We start from the raw sequence: 19,598 nt of genomic DNA, 5'->3' as shown, positions 1-19,598 counted from the left end.
AAAAACAGACAGACATGAAGCAGGGCTGTAAATCTCCATGCTATATCCTCCAGTTCTCTGAAACGTCATTTGTGAAAGAAAATATCAGACAATAAAGTTTTCCTCCAAGTTACCCTACCCTAATCAGTGACACATATGACCTCACTAGGTTTTTCCCTTTCTTTCGCCCTCTCCTTGCCCCACATCCTGTTTCCATTTACGATAACTATACTCTGGGGTAATTCATTAAATTTTTTCTGGCTGCTTTTTGTAAAACTCCTGTCCTGGGCACCAGAATTTTCTTTTTTTTTTGACTGATTGACAGGAATAACTTTGGTTTTGACAAGACTAATGACTACATCCTTACACAAACACAAATAATGAGGAGCTTCAGCCAGAAAATGATTTCCCCTAAACCTCTAAAAAAAACTGGCAAAGTGGTCATTTCAAAGTTTGAACAATTGATGGACTTTTGAATTTAGGGAGACACCTAAACTCAAAATGGGAAAACAAAAACATACAACTGAAGAGTTAGCATTTTCTCCTTTGTCATCGGATGTAAGAGTGCATCCTGGCACCGACACAAAGAAGTAATGATTCCATCAGCAGTCGAACAGATGGCAGGCACGAAATGGCTCTAACCTTCTCTGAGAATGCTGGAGAATAGCTCCGTGGAGTTTAATTTAACAGGATGGTGGCTGCTATTTTCTCTCTGCCGCCTCCTGCACAGCATGCCTGTCCATGGCTCAGAGTGCTCCATCTTAAGGTCCGGCAGTGCAGTTACTCCGGTTAACCCTTCAAGACAAGCGAGGGTCTCAAGTTATCATGGGATCCTTCTTCTGCGTGAGATTCTGTTCCAACAAATGCAACTCAAACTTTTGATCATAACAAAGGGGGTTAAGCACGGTGGAGTATTTTTAAGATCTCTTCTCTTCTATTAGCATTTAAGAGATACGGGAGCAGTTTTTCTTAGACAGTGAATTATATTTTTCTGAAGAACTGAGGCAAAACACTAGAAAGGAGAGGTCTCATATTGTAAAGTCCCTCCTCCAGCTAGCCTCTTACGGGTTACCACTTATAGAACAGACATTACTTCTGAAGTTGGTAGGAACTGCTGTCCACGGTTTCAGGATCACTTAAGGAGCTTTATGCAATCCTGATACTGCAACCTAGAATCTCTGGGAATGGGACCCAGGCATCAGTATTTTTTAAAGCTTGCCACAGGGTTCCAACTGGCATCAAGGTATAAAAGAAATAATGCATTTTAAAATTTAAATACTGCATTTTAAATTTCTATAAATTGTTTCTATACATTAATTTAATTCCTATTCTAAGTCCCCACCACACTGGGTTTGTCATTCTTAGGACTCTACCTCTCTACCTGCCTCAGTCTCTCCAAGGCACGTGTTAAGGTTCTGGGGTTTGAGGATTAGCCCACACTAGCCAGCATGTCCTGCCCAGAAGTCAGGGAAACACTATGATGATACTGCAGCCCTGAATTCAGGAATGTCCTCAGACCAGCCTATAATAGAACGGTCTGAAAGTAAAAGCCATTTATGCCTGAATATCCTATACCATGAAATCGCTGTCAACCGTCAAGTTCCTATGTGGTTCAGAAGAGGAGGCAGTCTCATGCAGGGCAGCTCCACCCTTTTGGAAATAAGGTTGGGCCTAGAGAGAACCAGCTATCTTCCAAAAGGCATGATGTGCTCCTCACTAATTTGGACATGATCATCCACAACCATGCGATCTGCTGGTGAGGCTTCAGGGCCACAAGGCTACACATTTTTTGTGCTGATCTCTCCACTGTGCTGACTTTTTTCTACATCCTTTAAATAAGCAATCATCATTTGATTTACCCAAGAGCTAACTGTGTGTTATCTTACCATCACTTCGTGCCCACTACTGCCATCTGTCAGTATAACGATGGTGTAAGCCATCTGGAAACCCACTGGATGAAGTCAAAAGAGAAAACAAATTCTGCCTTTCTCTTGCACACAGTAGTCGCTCAATAAATGCTGGCTGAACTAAGGACTCTATCCCTAAAGGCACTCAAGCTCTAACAAAAGAAAGGAATCAATATGGCTTGGACAAGGGATTTTGAAAACAAGGCGCAAAAGCCCACTTAAATACATTCAAGTAAAAAGAGGACAAATGAAAGGACAATGGCAAATCTCATGGAAACAAAGTACAGAAAACATAGCTGAGTCTCACAGGTCAACAAGCAGCAGCTCACTCTCTCCCTCCCTCCTTGGGACCACCTGACTTCATACTGCTCTTTGTGCTGTGCTTCATTTCTTCTCCCTCTGCAGACCCTGGTCCTGTGCTCCATTAGCACATGGCCCAGTAGGATCACCCAATATGAGTGGCCTCTGCTTATTTCTGTGAGAAACTTCAACGGCTCACCTTGGGGGAAGTGGGGAGCTACCATCACATGGCTGGCATAACACCCTCATCTGGTACTGCTGAAAAGGACTAGGATCATTACTACAAATGATAAACACAAGCTCTGCTGAGTGATGTGATGCCCCCGAGAAATTCAAACTCACGTGTAAATATTAGTTGTAACACTTTTATTTCAGAATGACTGCAGGATTGAATTTCATAGGTATACAACTAATTAATAGTTCTAAATCACAATAGCACAGAATCAGAAACATTTTATCCTGCACAAAAACTTGGCCTGAGAAAAATGTTCATTTGAATTTTAATCTACTTAAGATTTCACATTATAGAACTGTATATATAAAAAACACTAACACAACTGGGGGAGACAACAGCTTACAGATCAAAAGAAATCATTTCTAGCAACATCTCTCTTATCTTGAGGTCACAGATCTGACAACTGCAGTTGAGGATCAGGAAGGAAGCTGGAGGAAGGAGCAGAGCCACTAAGATAACGTCACCAAGTCAATGCACCAACATTCATTCATTTTACTACCAGAAAAGCCTCTCAAAGCCTCACTCGGGTCCTGTTTGCTGTTACTTGACATACAGTATGCAATTACATGATTTCCCAACCCCAGACAGCAAACAAGAGGGAAGTCCTAGAGGTGGACAGAGTAACGGCAGAAATGAGAAATAACAGTGAGGGAAAAGAAAAACTATAAAAACCACTCAAAGAGCAGAGCTATTCACATTGTGTGCAGGGGCTTTCACAACCTATACAGGACCCGAAAGAATCAAAAACATAAATGATGACCCTGAAAAGATTTCATTATCTTCAGTAGATTCTGTTTGCAAAAGCAGGAAAACATATACTAAATTAACAGTTCCTTGTAAATGGTTGAAATGAAGCCAAAAAGATGTGCAACTTAGAATAACCTTGAGTTGTCCATAGCATGCACCCCATAATGTCTGATAAATGGGATATTACTACACATATATGGCTTATAAATTAACAGTTCCTTGTAAATGGTTCAAATGAAGCCAAAAAGATGCGCAACTTAGAATAACCTTGAGTTGTCCATAGCATGCACCCCATAATGTAAAATACACAAAGCAATCTATATAAAAACAATACAGCACCTTTTTTATCCACATATGATTGAAACCACGGAATCCCCTTCATGGTAAAAGCACCTCAATCATGTAGGGATAGCTTAAGTCAGCTTCTCTCTGAAAAGGAATTTACATTGTGTCCTGAGTGATCAACTGTGATCAGTGGGCCCAAAGGCTGCAAAAGCTTCTTAAAGGAAGGAGATGCAGTGGCAAGAACACCTCCCTGAACTCAGTGTTTCTCAAGATGTGGTCTGTGGAACAGCACAACTGAATCTCCTGGGGAACTTGATTAAAATGCAGATCCCCGGGTCCCAAGTGAAATTTCATGAATCAGAACCGCTGGAGGAGGGGCCTGGGAACCTGCAGTTCAGCACACTTCCCCAGGGACTTCCGGGACAAGTGGAAGTTCTGGAATCACTGTAGCAAATCATCACCTTGAAGTGTAGGCTCAGCAACACAGTCAGGAGGAGACTGGCCAGGTCTGAGGATTAACCCTTTCCCACACTTGTTCCTAATGTGCCCGATAAGGCTGCACTCCTGGTTTTGACATTTCTTACACCAGGCTATAGATAATGAAACAAAGTTAAATGTGGCTTCTAAATGGCTTATCATAGGCAAAAGATTCTGAATATAATAAAAATAAACTCTAACAAGACCTGATTAATTTTTTAAAAAGCATAAGATTTCTAAGCCATAAACGTGAAGCTTGAAGCAACGGATGCCTGCAGGGGAAACAAAAAATACTGAGTGAGGAAAGGTGTCTGAAGTAAGTCCAAAGGATGACTTGGGAATGGGGAGGAAAATACATCTAAAAGCAGTCTTGGAGGAGAGGCAGAGTGCAGCTTACATCCAGAACAGGAACGTGCAAATCTATTAACAATTGGCTGGGATGTCTAGCTAGTCCTTAACGCTCTTGAAGCAAAGACTGGAAACTACTGGCAAACATGTTTTGCTTGGCCAGCACAATGTTTCAAACAATCTTGAATTCACCACCAACATGTAAAAATTGGAAGATTTCTTTTTTCCAAATTCTGCCTTTTCATGGAAAATTGGAAATCGGAAGAACTAGAAAAACCAGCGATGTGGCAACACTGTGCTGTAGCAGGCTGCAGCCAGGCAGCAGCCGCTCACCTTTAGCAGGGCGTGTGCTCCCGGGGGGCTCCCCAGTGGCCAGCAGTCTGCTTCGCTCATCAGATCACCTGCCAGACCCCTGCAGGCCACCCCAGCTTCAAGGAATTAAGATAAAAATGCAACCTCTCTGTGCTTCACTCTTTCTATTTCTAACAAAAATTCTTGCTGCAAAGATCCTTTGCTACCTCAGATCGTTTTAAGAAATCAGATAATGTCTGCAAATCACATAGAATTCATTGTCGTGTTCTCATCCTTAGCTGCCCATTGGAATCACCTGGGGAGCTTTAAAAAATACTGATGCCTGGGTTCCACGCCCCAGAGATTCTGATTTATTGGTCTGGGATATACCCTGGGCATCAAGATTGCACAGAGCTCCCCAGGTAGTCCTAACTGACAGCAAAGGTTGAAAACCCCTGCTGAGAGGATGCAAGCGGTTGAGTATGAAGGGTTAAGTTTATGTCAATATCAACCTGCAAATGCAAATTTCTTGCCTCTCACTTCCATGATAATTCACATCACCTCTTATTTTTGGAAACGAGCCATTATTCCCAAAGCCTACTAAATGCCATTTACAAACTGGAAAAGGAGGTCAAAGGGTGTTCTGTTTTCTACCATTCACTTTCCCTCCAACACAATTGAAGAATGAAACACCAAGGAAATGAAGGGAAATTATCCTAAGAGACAAACTCAGGCAGCACAAATAGCTCAAACACAATAAGAAGAGGCTCACAGTGGCAGACTTGTATAAAAAAAAATGTAATTGCTTTGAAATTCATCAATGTACTAAGTGGAAAATTTTTCAAATATTAAAAAAAGAACAATTTCCCTAAGACTTTCCAGTAATGGCCCAATTTTTATCTTAAGAAGATGAATTCCAAATTACTGCCTCTCTTCACGCTTTCTGTTAGGTAGTATGCATTTATATTTTGGCTTCTGATCATAGGAAATGCAAACTACTGTCTTCTAATTTTCAAACAGTAATACTACCTTACATTTGAAAAGTACGTTTTTCAAATGGTTTTCAAAATGGTTTCAGATAACAATGGCTTCTACTTACTGGACTTTTCCTATGCACCACGTAGCATGCTAGACACTTTATATACATGATCTCAAATCAGTGTAGCAACCTGACAAAGATAATTCTATAACCTCATTTTACCAATTTAAAAAGTGAGCTCCAGAAAGATTTAAAATTATGTACATGATCATTGAGCTAGCGGGTGGCAGCACTTGGATTCAAACCCAGTCTGTCTGACTCCCAAACCCGTGCTAGTCACACCGAACTACCTTGCTTAATCATCACAAGTAGCAAGATCTGTGTCCGATTACTCCCATTTGCCCTGTGAAAAACAGAGAAGTTAAGATCTGCTCCACATCACAGAATGAGCTAGTAGGAGCCAAGATTATAATCTGCCTTCAAACTCTCCATCCTATGTTCTTTGAGAGAACCAACTCACAGCTCACATGGTACATTATAAAAGCTACACGGATGGCAATTATGTAGTTCTTATAGAAATCAAATGCTCCCGATTTCCGAGAATCTTAAACATTACTATAAATATGGCTTAGCTTCAACACAGGTCTGTTACATTCCCATCTGTTCCAGGCCACCTATGAATCAAGTATCAGGTTCACTTCCTTTATCTGTCCCAGAATCCTCTCACGAATCCTATGAGCAATGACGCAGGTAACAGAAAGGCACAAGCACCACTCTTCAGGCCTCTAGCCTGTCCTTGGCTGCCCTGGCACAGTCACCAGGCAGTCAGCAGGACATCCTGAAGAAGGGCGGACATCACCTTCCACGGGTTTTTTCCTTTATATGTAAAATCATAAAGAGACTGTGCCATAAAAATCAGCTAGAAGGGCACATCTCCACGAGTGCTGTTATTTGAGGCAGGCTCCCAGGGGAGTGTATCATTTCACGTCCTGGCAGGAAGGTCTCCTCTTCTTTAAGCTGCCGACACTGAATCCTTAAATCTTATTTCAAAAACCGTGTCTTTGATGTGTTGTGTCCGAGAAGTGATTCTCGAGCAGGAGACACAACACAGCTCCCCTGCAAGAGAAAGCAAATAGACTTGATCACTTCACAAAGATCACTCACCAACCAGTACTTACTTGCCCTCTTTTCTGAAGCAACTCTTGAGAGTCACTTGAATTCTATCACTGTGGATAATTCTTGAAGAAATTGCATTTCTGCCTCCTAATGATCTTTGAACAAAGCAAACATCTCATTTTATTAAGTCCAACGACCCAGAGGAGCTGGTTCAAAGGGGAGTTAAGATATAGATAAAATTGATGTCTTAATCATTCTGATGTGAATGAACTCTGCTATGTTATCAAACCTCACCAAGCCTGGTCTCCCAAGTGCCAGTGGCAAGAACAAACAGATGTCAGGACTATTTGTTTTATTCAAAAAGGACAGGAAATCAAAAATCCATCAAATGGATGTGTCAGCAGCAACGCCACAGCATATTGGTTAGTGAGATTCACACACCTCCATTCTGGCTCACGACAAAATCACCTTCTAAGCTTTCCAATTGTCAAATGCCCACTTGGATCCAGAGGCCAGAGAGTCCTAAGGAGTATCTTTAGTGCTAGGTACCATACAAGCTGTGGGCACATTCTGTGTGAAGTTAAATTATCCAAGTTTGAAATGTAGTATGATGTAAAAATATTGAATGTCTCCTTAAGCACATTTGTGCAAACCCCACAGGATGTTTTTTAAAAGTTAGGAATTGCAAAATTCCAAAGCTGACAACTTGACCTCTGTACACAGCACTTATGCTATTGCCACGTCAGAGCACTAGTTTATCTGCTAAATAAAATGCCTATACTTCTACTCCACTATGCACGTGCATTGGAGCTTTATGAGCAATTTTAATGATCACTGTTACTGGTATTTAACTTCACTGTTGTGATCATTTTAATGCTTTTTTATGACTTAAAATAATATCATTTAAGTGATGATGTTAGAGCTAATGAAGAGAAAATAAACTATCACACTATTAACTTTGGAATAGTGGTAAGAAGAGATCAAATGCTATACAAAAAAGGTCAGACAACAAGGTTCCCGGAGGTTAATTTAGGAGAGGGCATGCTCTAACCCAGGGGACAAAAAACTTTTTCTTAAAGGACCAGATAGTGAATATTTTAGGCTTTGCAGGCTGTAAGATCTCTCTCACAGCAACTCACTCTGCTATTGTAGCTAGAACATAGTTATGGGCATAGCTGTGTTTCAATAAAACTTTATTTACAAAAGCAGACAGCAGGCTGGATTTAGCCTGAGGGCTATAATTGGCTAACCCCTGCTCCACAGCTATAGAGCTAATTTCCCCCTTTCTTTTAATGTAGCCTTTTACTGCTCCTAAAAACAGTAGTTTCGCCACCTACAATCATTCTTCCACAGATGGAGCTAATTTTGAGAAAATAAAAAGTTCCATTGAAACAGGCACATTTCAAGCTTGCAAAAGCTTTGTAAATATAGTCAAGAAAATGGGGTAAAAAAAAAAGTGAAGCAGTAAGCTGGCAACAACACCACAGCAACGTCAAAGCCTCAAAATGTTCTATATCAGGTTTTTGGTGATGCTTACATAATGGTATATATTTGTCAAAACTCATCAAATTGTACACTTACAATTAGTCAGCTTAATTGTACAGATAATACCTTAGTGAAGCTGATTTTGGAAAAACCTTAAACAAAGCCTCAGCGATAGACTCTCATGCAGTAACTATAGATTTACACGGTAAAAGTATACACTCCTCACTTTTACACATTTGCTCATCTGAGAAAACTGCTCATAAATTAAGAGAATTTGAATTACGTAAATCCTTCAGGAATCCCGTTGCACTGAATGCATTCAGCGCAACTGTCCTGCACTGAACTCCTGGCAGTATCCAGACCTCAACCACTTCACTTAAGAGAGGAGAATAATTTGCTTTTTAGAAACAATACAAAGCCCTGAGTTCATAACTTAGCTCTCAACCACTGTAAAAACAAAACAACACAAAACAATAACTTGGGTAATTTAAGACAACTGGTAATGCTTGTTTAACTTCCTCATTTTCTCTAGCAACACTTTAAATCAAAAACACAAGCCGGTGATTCAAAACACAAGTTGGTGTGAGTCTCAGCTCTGGTCTTTTCTGTTCTCTTTGCTCCAGGGTGGAGCCTGTTGACATTCCAGCAGCAAAAAAAAGGCCAACAAGAGGCTGAGATGCCAACATCAGGGAAAAGCCATGCAAAACCCTTCCTCTGATTAATCTAAAATCAATGAAATACATGACAACAGTTTCAAACCCGCAGCTATGAGCTTTCTCAGTGCCCTTGCGTTTAATGTCTCCACTCAGAGATGAGAACTCGTTTAAAGCAATTCTCAAAGTGTGGCCCCTGGACCACCAGCAGCAGCAGCACCTGGGAACTTGCTAGAAACAAATTCTCGGGCTCCACCCAGATGTACTGAATCAGAATCTCTGAGAGTGGGATCGACCAATCTTTGTTTAACAAATGCTCCAGTTGCTTCTCATGGTCACTAAAGTTTCAAAATCACTAATTTACAGTTTGGAAAACAATATATACTTTTCTCTTATTTAATGGGAAGCTGACTTCAGACCCCACCCTCCAGGGTAAAATGGGATCTGTGCTCTGTGCCCAAGTGCACGAGGACTAGAGGTGCTACTGAGCCTGAAAGAAACACCAGCCTGGAAAAACAAGGAGATGTGGCCAAGTTCTTCTCTACTACTTTTCAGAAAACAGAGTGGATGTAGGAGCACACCATATTTAGACTCCATTCCAACATTTGTGAGCACCTGCCATGTACTGTGCCCATGCAAAATGAAGCTACCTTGTTTACCCTTTCCAGTAATAAATGAATCTATTAGTATGTGTTAAGTATGCAGAGGCTTAATATTAATCAGAATGGAGGCAAACCCGCAAACAAGCAGAAACACTCAGAATTCTCCAATTCTCCTTCACGTGCCTGACCAGCATGCTTTGAATGCTGAGGTACTTGTACACAAATGCTTCTTTTGCTGTTTCTTTGGTTAATTGTTCTCAAAGTTTATTATATATCACAATTAGAGTACCAGGTTGCTTATATAAAACTATGTGTACTACAGTTTTAAGCCAACACAAGGAAATCTGAGGTAATTCTGAATTACCTGGGACATGGTTTCCTTTACTCAAAGGTTTACCTTCTCTCAGATGTTAAAAAACTAAGTATTATAAATTTTGTAAGATGCAAATCCACTACACCCATTTATTTTAGGTTTTATTCTCTCTTAAATAACTTTGTTCTACCCTTTCTACTGTGAAGACCATTCTCCTTGATGTAGACAATAAAAACTTAAGCATAAAAAAAGTTAAGTAGTTCTGAAATCCCCCTGCTGTTAACTCTAGATCATTTGCCCTAACCTAGAGGCGCCATATGCTCCAGCGCAAGTGCCATCTTTCTTCCATCCTGTGCCCACGGCAGACATTGCTAATCAATCGAGGCATGCTCACCAGATCCTGAGAATTATTCTCAAGGGCTGAGAATCTTTCTCAATACAATTTCAGGCCACTGCTGCCAACTAGCGCGAGTATATATGACTGATAAAATACATTTATTTCACCTGCCAATTGACAAGCCCCTTTCTTGTTTTCCTTCCTGTTCCAAACACAGCTTTAAATCTCTCCTTTCATTGTTCTCAGAACAATGAAATTAAGCCTCAGTTAATCCTGAACTGCAAATCTACAAATCTATGCCTCCTTGAGGGCTGCAATCATGTTGGATTGTGCTGAGCAGTTGAAACAATCTGAACGCAGTTGCAACCCAGCACGTAGTACAAAACTGCTCTGCACATCAAAGAACCAAGTAAATAAAGGTACTGAAGAGATAACAAAACACCTGTGAGACAGTATCCTGCACACATAACTGAGAAATGTACAGCATGAATAGCCCAGGGGGAGCTGATGCATAACACCAGGCTTATAAAGCATGAAAACATCGCTTGAGTAAATAATTCTGATTCTGCTTTTGGTACTCACTGATGATTCTTTATTCAGCTAAGGGGGCACCACACTGTTCCTTTAGCAGCATCTCCATTATTCTAATTCCCTATAGAGAGAAGAAAGAAAAAATCAAAATGCCATATTTCACGGACAAGCACTTGTACATTTATCACAAGCCTTTCCCTTCAAGGAATCCAAATCACGGCCGTATATTTATTTCAGAAAAGTATGCTCATAGTCATACCTTACATTTTTATAATATTCTACTCAGCAATTCACACATATTTATCTCCACATGTGCTCAGAACTACTCAGGGAAGTAGGCAGAGCAGAGTTTAGGATCTCCATTTTAAACATAAGAAAACACTCCAAGAGAAGTTAGGTGACTTCTTGAAAGTAGCCCAGCTCCTAAGTGGCAGTGCCAGAGCTGGAATGATAATGGTACGAGTTAGTATTTATTGAACACTACAAATGTGCTCCACTCACTAGTCAGGTTTTTATGTGCATTATCCTGGGTGGTGGATGCTGGGTGCACCATGGGGATCCCCTCCAGGACTCCAGCTCTCCTTCCACATCTGCCAGCACTGCAGGCTGCTCAGGGCACAAAGCCACACTCGGCCAATAACTGAGGGCCCTCTCCAATAAACCTCTGCACAAAAATCTCCATCTCTGAGTCTGTGTCCCAAGAACCGGCCTAGAAAACCTTGTTTAACACACACAAAACCTCTGAACAAGTACTATTCTTAGCCCATTTTACTGATGAGGAAACAGAAACTCAAAGAGGGTTAAGTAATTTGCCCAAAGTTATACAACTATTATGTAATATGGCCAGGGAAAGCACTCAGGCATCCTATCCTGGTTTCAGAGGTACCACCTTAACCCTCTCGCGGCGCTCCCTCCACACATCAAGCTGTCCACCTACCCACCTTGCCCAGTCGAATTCTACCTTGGAAGAAAAAGGAAGGCAGATATTCCCTATTGCCTCCTTCAAGGACAAGCTCTGTAGACCAGAGGATAAACTTTCAGATGGAAAGGCAGGACTATTATGTAGTTAGGAAGGAGGGTCTTAAGGAAATCAAAGCTGGATCCGGGGAATGGGACACCCTGTTCTCAGGGACTGGAAAGTAGTTTAAAGAGAACAATCATGATCAAACCTAACTTAAAATTAGGTCCCCAGGCCCCTCACAGGAAGATTTTAAGAGGACTCAAGGAGGCCCAAGAGTACTAAAACTTTAACAAGCACCCAGGTGACTCTTGGCCCACGTGAGAAAGGCAGGACCGTCCTACTTGGGGTTTGCTGTGAGCTACAGGAGGGGGATGCATCTCTAGAGAAGACAACAAAATATATCTAGTACCAAAGTACACGGAACAAAATGCATCATTTCCTTGAGGCTTCAGAAGGCCTTCAGATTCTGGCTGGCCATCATCACAAATACTGCCACACTCCTGCAATGAAGAAGCATTAATTAAAGGATCTTGACCAAATGCTGAGGAGCACAGAGTGATGGGGGAACCAACGCAGCAAATTGTGGGACCAAGGGCACTGCTGTCAGAGTCAGGAGACCCGGGTTCTGGTCACAGCCCTGCCCATAATTCTGCTGGGTACCTCAGGCTATTCACTTTCACCAATGAGTAACTTAGACCAGAGAGCTCAGGGGACCGCGAGGCTGACTGGACAGTGCAGCTGCACACCAGAATTACCGGGGGAACCCATGGAAGCAAATGCGGATTCCCAAGCCCTGCCCAGACCGACGCAATCCGAATTGCCAGTGCTGGAGCCTGGAATCTGTAGATTTATAATATACCTCATGTGGTTCTGAAGCACAACTGGTTCATTTAGTACAATTTGTAGATGGCAGCTGGACACTGCCTCCAAGATCCCTGCCAGTCTGAGAACTGATGAAATAGCTCTCCTGCATCATTTCTGAAGATACAGTACCTACCGTACTCTCATCCTCTTAGAGCTACTCTCCTTTTAAAGAATTAGGAGGAAAAGGAGGGGGGCGGGAGATGAGACAACCAGTGGAATGAAATTTAACCTAATTCTTACCATAAGACCCGAACTGTCATTTCTGCTCTCGTTCATTCAACAACAGATCTGGTTAACAAATATTTATTATGCACCTTCTGTGTGCACTGGTGATTAAAATTGCGAACAAACAGGACAAAGTCCCCGCCCTCCTGGAGCTCACAGTCTAGTAGATTCTGTTCCCTTGCTTCAACATGTTGTTTCAACAAACCCTGGACGATAATTAAATGCCTTCCTGCTATTTTCAAGAAGAATAAAAATGGCCACGTTAATTCCATTTCAAGCTTCTTTTTGCAGAGTGGGCCTGTAAATCTAGACGGGATGTCTTTAAAACCAGAAAAGCACACTCCTTCCTTCGGAGGTGAGTGCCGGGGAACTCTCCCCATCCGTCTAAATTAAGAACGCCACTACTTACTGAGCTGAACATTAACTGACAGAAGTGAAGACTTTGAGGGTTGCCTTGGGAATTGAAAGACGTTATTTATTGAATCCATTATGCTCACAATGTGACAGTTGATTTTTCTTTCCCTTTTTTCCCCTTCTCTCATGCCACTTTAGTCTTTTTAAGCAGAACAGTTAGAAATAGAAGGTGGAGAATGGGGGCAGAGAGAGACCTACAAAATGAATTAAAGAAAAAAAAGCCTAACAGGGAGGCCAAGCCACTATTTAGTACCTCTCTTTGGTGAGGAAAGACCAAATCAAAGCCCAACAGACAGAGTCCCTTCAAATAAAGTTCCAACGCTTAAAACTCAACCCCTAGGGGACCAGGCTTAAGGGGGCTAAATTTACACCACTTATCACACAATGATGCCTGAAATGCAGAACAAACATTAAGTGGATTCACCTTTACAGACACGGCTTAAAAGCTTTTTGGACTGACAAACCATAAACCAGCTTGATTTTATTATTTCTTTCCCCTGAGATTTTTTTCTCTATTACAAAGCTATCTTTCTCTATTTGCCAATGTACAGATAAGTGAGCCCTCCGGGTCTCATTTCCCTAATACCAGAGCCATGCTGGCTGGACGCAACCCGACAAAGGAGTTCCAGAGTCTTCCAGATTCAAAACATTTCACAGATTCCCCCATCTAAGAGTCTCTGAGAAATAGCTGATTATTACAGAAAACGAAAAGCTTGCCTGAAGAGGAGGCAGAAGAAGGTGGAACTGAAGGTAGCTAGATCCAGATAGTATATTTATTTCGTTATTGAACTGACGCTTCCCTAAGAAACTCTGACTTACCTTGAGAGCCTCGAAGAGAGTAACATTGGACCTTATAAAAGTTACAACGTTCTAAAGCAGTTCTCAAAGATACATCTATGGGGTTGTCGATGAAAATAATCCATAACCAATCTATAAATGAAAATTTGGGAGAGTTTATTCTGAGCTGAAATCTGAGGACCATGGCCCGGGGCCTTTCTTCCAGAAGGAAGAAAGGGCACCAAAGAAGTGGGGTGCACAGAGTGGTTATATACCCCCAGAGAGGATGTTTCGCATAGGATTGAAATGTCCCTTTTACAATAGTCGCAAGACTGCTCTGTCGGCACAGCGATTGATGGAAATAGCAGGTAGGTCTGCTGTCTCGAGACAGCAGGGTGGCAGGCTACTGTCTCGAACTGAGTGGTCACAGGAGAGCTGCGTGGTCAAAGGTGAGTGCAGCAATCAGTTCCTAGCCTAAAGAAAGATGCTTATCCCTAAAGAAATACCAATGTGGGGGAGAAGTTGCACCTTTATCTCAAGGGCCTTTGTTCTTGCCATAGGAAATGTTTTAAAGCAGATATACAATGCGTGCTCAATGGCCACAGTCAGGCCCTTTTGGAAAAAACAAAGTCAGGCTGAATTAGGTTTATAAAAAATGGCTTCCTCATAACTTCAATATATCCTATTGCTTGCCATTTTTATTTGTCAGGGTACTCTTAACAAAAGAGAACTGCTCACTTAATTATCACAGTGATAAAAGATTGGTCAGGATGAGATGAAAACAACTATTTATTTGCTGAGCGCTCACTAGAAGCTAGGCCTTATGATAACCAGAGTAGGCACTGGAAGGCCCCCACAGGAAATAAAGCTTTCTTTTTCCCAAAGTCATGGCTTTGGAATAAGTACCATAAACAGTATCGGCACCCATCGTGTGTAAAGGACTCCACCGAGGCAGTGAGGAATACGATGCATATAAGACATGATGCCTCTACTCAAGGGGTCATAGGTCACTTGGCAGGAAATAGAGGAATGCAAAATAACTGAAAGGCAAGACAGCCTCTGAGAAGCATTGGCACGTTTAAAAGAAGAAAGTCCAATGGAAGAAGGGAGGTAGAGACTAATCTTGCAGGAAGGGAGGACTTGCAGAAGCTGCTGGAAGAGGAGGGAGGGGAGTAAGACTCAAAGTCCGGTTATGAGTGTGACATACAGAGTGAAGGGCAAGACCAAGCAGAGGAGGCTTAAGAAAAGGCCTGGGGGTGGGAACATCAGCGCGTGTGCATAGCAAGTGAAGGCGGAGAAAGTGGACTGTATGTAGCAGGAGATGAGACTATCACACTTCCAAACTTTCCACCGTCCCCACTCCCCACCTGCCCACACACGCTCTTCCTCCCACCTCAGCTCTGCTCTTTCCTGGAAGAGACAAGAGCACATAAAACATTTTTGTATTGCCAAAAATGGATTTATCATGCAATGACATCATTAGAGAGATTTAGGTTGAGTCCAAGCTAGCTTGTGAAACTGTGGGCATTTTGCTTAAATTCTCTAATCTTCAACTGCCTCATCTTTTTTTCTTTTTTCTGAGGAAGATCTGAGCTAACATCTGCCACCAATCCTCCTCTTTTTGCTGAGGAAGACTGGCCCTGAGCTAACATCCATGCCCATCTTCCTCTACTTTATACGGGGGACACCTGCCATGGCATGGCTTCACACGTGGTGCGTAGGTCCACACCCAGTATCTGAACGAGTGAACCCTGGTCTGCCAAAGCGGCATGTTCAAACTTAAACACTGCACCACTGGGCTGGCTCCTGCCTCATCTTTGAATGGAGATAATATAACATGGGCTTGTCCTAAGAATTAGTTAAAATAATGCCTAAGCAGGTTATCAAAGTACTTAGCTTCTGGTAAAAACTCAGTAAATAGTTCTTCATCTAAATCTCTTTCATGATCATCTAATCCCGCTAGAATGTAAACCCCAAGGTAGGGATCTTGTCTGTCTTGTTCAAAATGTATCCCCTAGAAGAACAACGCCTGTTACATAGAAGGCATGTAGTAAATGTCTACTGAATGAATGAATGAATCTATCAATCAACCAATCAGTCATCAGCTTACAAGTCTACCCCACTAGATGGTAAGGTGCTCAGGGCAGAGAACAGAAGTTACTTACATTTTAATCCTTAACATCTAGTGCAGAATTTGGCATACAACAGGTGCTCAATGTTGATGGATTATAAAACTGATCAACTGATTACTTTTGAATGGCAGGCTGATGAGTTTGAATTTTGGAGTTACAGTGCAATCTGCCCAGTTGTTAGCATTCTAGAAAGTGTGGTCGAAAAGGTTAGGATAACAAGGGCTGCCATAGGAAATGAAAGAACAAAACAACGAAAGAATAAAAGATGAGAGTTAGAAAGATAAAAGGGAGAGAATGCCGTGGAAAGAAGTGACAGCAGAGGTGGGGCTTAAAATGCATCCTGAAGAATCTGGATTAGCCTAGAGGAGTTTAGAAAGTGGGATCATTTCGATGCTGAAGTTTGCATTATAAAACCACTCACCTCTGGATAAAAAGATTCCTATCAAGTTTACTTTCACTTGCTTCACTTCCCATTTGAGTCTAAATTTTTTTTAAGTTGGTTTCCATAAAACTTTTCTCAGAATCTTTTCATTTACTTTATGTAGAACCATAACGGTAGAATACGGTAGAATAAGAAAATGTTACTCCTCTGTTTCAACCCTTCAATAGTGTCCCATTGCTCTTACATTAAAGTTCACAGTCTCTATCATGGTTATAAGGCTCTGGATGATCTGGTTCCAGCCCACTTCAACCACAGCTCCCTCCGTTCTCCCCTCACCACTCTACAGATACACAGGTTTGCTTTCTATTCATGGGACATGCTCAGTTCTTTTCTTTTTCACTCGCTGTTCCCTCCTGCAGGAACATCCCCAGATCTTCCAGTAACCAGCTAGCTCCCTGCAATATTCAGATCTCAACTCACCCAGCACCTCCTCAGAGACTTCCTGATTGCCCTGGCTAAAACTGCCAGCCACAGCCGGATCACACAGCCTGGTCTTACTGTCTCTAAAGCATTCACCACTTTAAGAGATTATCAGGCTTTTTAAATATTTGGCACTGTCTGTCACCCCTGCTCCCCACCAAGCACCAGAATGTAAGCTCCATGAGACCCAAGAGAGACCTGGCCACTGGGCATCACCTGTGAAGGGGGTGGAGGGAATCTGCCTCCAGTTTTCTCATCAAGAGGTAAGAGAAACACTGCTGAAAGCTTCTCCAGGAAGAGATCTTTTGCCACAATAAAGCATCTTTTAATCTGCTACTGTCCAATTCTTTCATATTTAAGACTTACTCATCTATAAAACTGGGATCACAGCAACAACAACGACAGTTAAAATGTACTGACATACAGTGTGTGCCACGCCCTGTGCCAAGTGCTTTCCCTGCATTGGCTTCTTTTACCCTTCTATCTGCCTGAGAGGATTACTAGCTTCTTTTTTTGGATGAGACCCGGAGGCTCAGAGAAATTAACCATCCGGACCAAAATCACACAATAACAAGGAAGCAAAGCCTCGATTTGATCCTTGATCTGAGGCAATCAGGACTGAGAGTGCACGATCCAAGACCTTACAACACTGGTGGGCAGAAGGTTTAAACGAGACTGCGTATATGAAGACTGTTATAACGTTGGCTACACAGCAAGCACTTCCCTTCCCTTCCCTTCCCTTCCCTATTGACTATGTGAAAAAAGCCTGATAAATATATCTGACATTTCAGCCGTGCTCCTAAACTAAATGGCATAATTCTTAATATAGAAATCAATATTTAATCACATCTACCAATTATTTTAAATACAATGCTTTTCAAGTAGGAATATCTTGATAGAATGTATGACTTCGGTGTAATTTTCCCATACTGGCTAATAAACTCTAGCGTTAATGATGAGGACTTTTAGGCTGCTTAATTTTAAAACGGTTTATGATGAGGATTTTAGGCTGGTTACTTTTAAAACTGCAGATGAGAAGCAGGCTCCGAGGACTGGAAATTTTGCTTGCCCTTTTGAGACATTTGCGTTTGTGAAGGAAGGGGGGATGACCTTGTAGGGACCTGAAATTGGCCACCCCAGGATATGTCTCTTTGGCATCAGGACTGTTTGGGGCTGATTGCTTTCGATAAACTGGGACAGGGAAGGAGGCTCTGGGGAATGGAACTTGCCCTTGTTGGGACATATTTACATTTGTAAGGTAAATCTCTATCTGTAAAAGGTGCCTCCCTCTCTGTACCAGGAAGAAGAGGAGAGATGACCTTGTCCCTAGAAGCTCTTAATGGGGAAGGCAAGAACTTAAGTTGGTTGCTGTCTGGCAATCTCATGTAACTGGTTTAGGGTGGTGGCGTCTAACCTTTCTAACCTTTACTTAATCCGATTTGATTCTTGTCTAAAAGTCATGGGATCACCCAATGACCAGACGCCATCTGCACTGATACCATTTTAACTTTTTTTCATGTTCTTTCCTTTGTCTTCGTAAAGAGATGACTCACATACCTATGCCTTAAATTTAGCCCTAACCCTCAACTCGGGGCAGCAGCAGGAGTTCTGACTGCCTGTGGGTCCTGTCCCCATGCACCAGCTCTGCCTGCCCATGGGTCCTGTCCCTATGCCAGCAGGGGCAGCAGCAGCGGCCGCAGCAGAAGCTCTGCCTGCCCATGGGTCCTGTCCCCATGCCAGCGGGGGCAGCAGCAGCGGCTCTGCCTGCCCATGGGTCCTGTCCCCATGCCAGCGGGTACAGCAGAAGCGGCAGCAGCAGGAGCTCTGACTGCCTGTGGGTCCTGTCCCCACGCACCAGCTCTGCCTGCCCATGGGTCCTGTCCCCATGCCAGCGGGGGCAGCAGCAGCGGCTCTGTCTGCCCATGGGCCCTGTCCCCATGCCAGCGGGGGCAGCAGAAGCGGCGGCAGCAGAAGCTCTGCCTGCCCATGGGTCCTGTCCCCATGGCTGCGGGTACAGCAGAAGCGGCAGCAGCAGGAGCTCTGACTGCCCATGGGTCCTGTCCCCCACACACCAGCTCTGCCTGCCCATGGGTCCTGTCCCCATGCCAGCGGGGGCAGCAGCAGTGGCTCTGCCTGCCCATGGGCCCTGTCCCCATGCCAGCGGGGGCAGCAGAAGCGGCGGCAGCAGAAGCTCTGACTGCCCATGGGTCCTGTCCCCATGCTACACTATTCTCTAAATAAAAGAGCCCTACTGCCAGATCTTAAGAGTCTAAGAAATCTTTCTTTTGACTCCTCGGCTCACCGACCCCGCATCATTAAGATTCATTTTTATTTTGATAGTAACCCCAAATCTTTAGGTGTAACTGCAGAACATTAAACTGATACAATAATTCAGATTCTTTGCTTCACATTATAAAGCTTCCTCCTTCTTTAAGGAGAATATTTAATCTCACAATTTGTAATGGAAAAGAATATATCCCAAAATAATAAAATCTAAAATTAGAAAGAACATGACGTTATCTAGCCCAGATAGGAAACTCTCAGCAAAGGATTGAAAGTGGCCCAACTGATTTAGAGAGTTGTCCTGGGATCACATATCAGAATGAAAGATTGCAAAGCCATTTCCATATTGCCAATTTTCAAATAAAACCTGACCTGACATGAACATTTTAGTGGCTAAAAGGCATTTAGTCGCTGGTGTTTTTCTGTTTTATAAAGTTACTTTCCTCACCTTCCAATGTGATTCAATCTATTTTAAATTAAAACTTGACCTGTATA

The 19,598-nt window shown here is 42.5% G+C and overlaps 1 protein-coding gene across 6 annotated transcripts in view; it reads right to left on the bottom strand.

The window, feature by feature from the left end:
• Nucleotides 1-19,598, bottom strand: part of PRELID2 (PRELI domain containing 2) — a 95,501-nt gene that overhangs the window by 19,189 nt on the left and 56,714 nt on the right. For 3 of the 6 annotated variants that reach the window (XR_006534578.2, XR_011505785.1, XR_011505786.1), the window contains exons 6-8: nt 10,637-10,706; nt 3,508-6,664; nt 622-774 (exon numbers count right to left, since the gene is read on the bottom strand). Coding sequence is in view for 2 of the 6 variants with exons in the window: in XM_014860702.3 (XP_014716188.1) it covers nt 10,647-10,706 (60 nt within the window). In the remaining 4 variants the exon portion in view is untranslated. Of the gene's footprint in view, nt 1-621; nt 775-2,537; nt 6,665-10,636; nt 10,707-19,598 lie in introns of those variants that run through there. The other 3 variants (XM_014860702.3, XM_044780785.2, XR_011505787.1) reach the window with 2 other exon arrangements.

The sequence above is a fragment of the Equus asinus genome, chromosome 9 (assembly GCF_041296235.1).
Source record: "Equus asinus isolate D_3611 breed Donkey chromosome 9, EquAss-T2T_v2, whole genome shotgun sequence".
Taxonomy (NCBI): Eukaryota; Metazoa; Chordata; class Mammalia; order Perissodactyla; family Equidae; genus Equus; species Equus asinus.
This window is presented reverse-complemented; position numbering and strand designations above follow the sequence as displayed.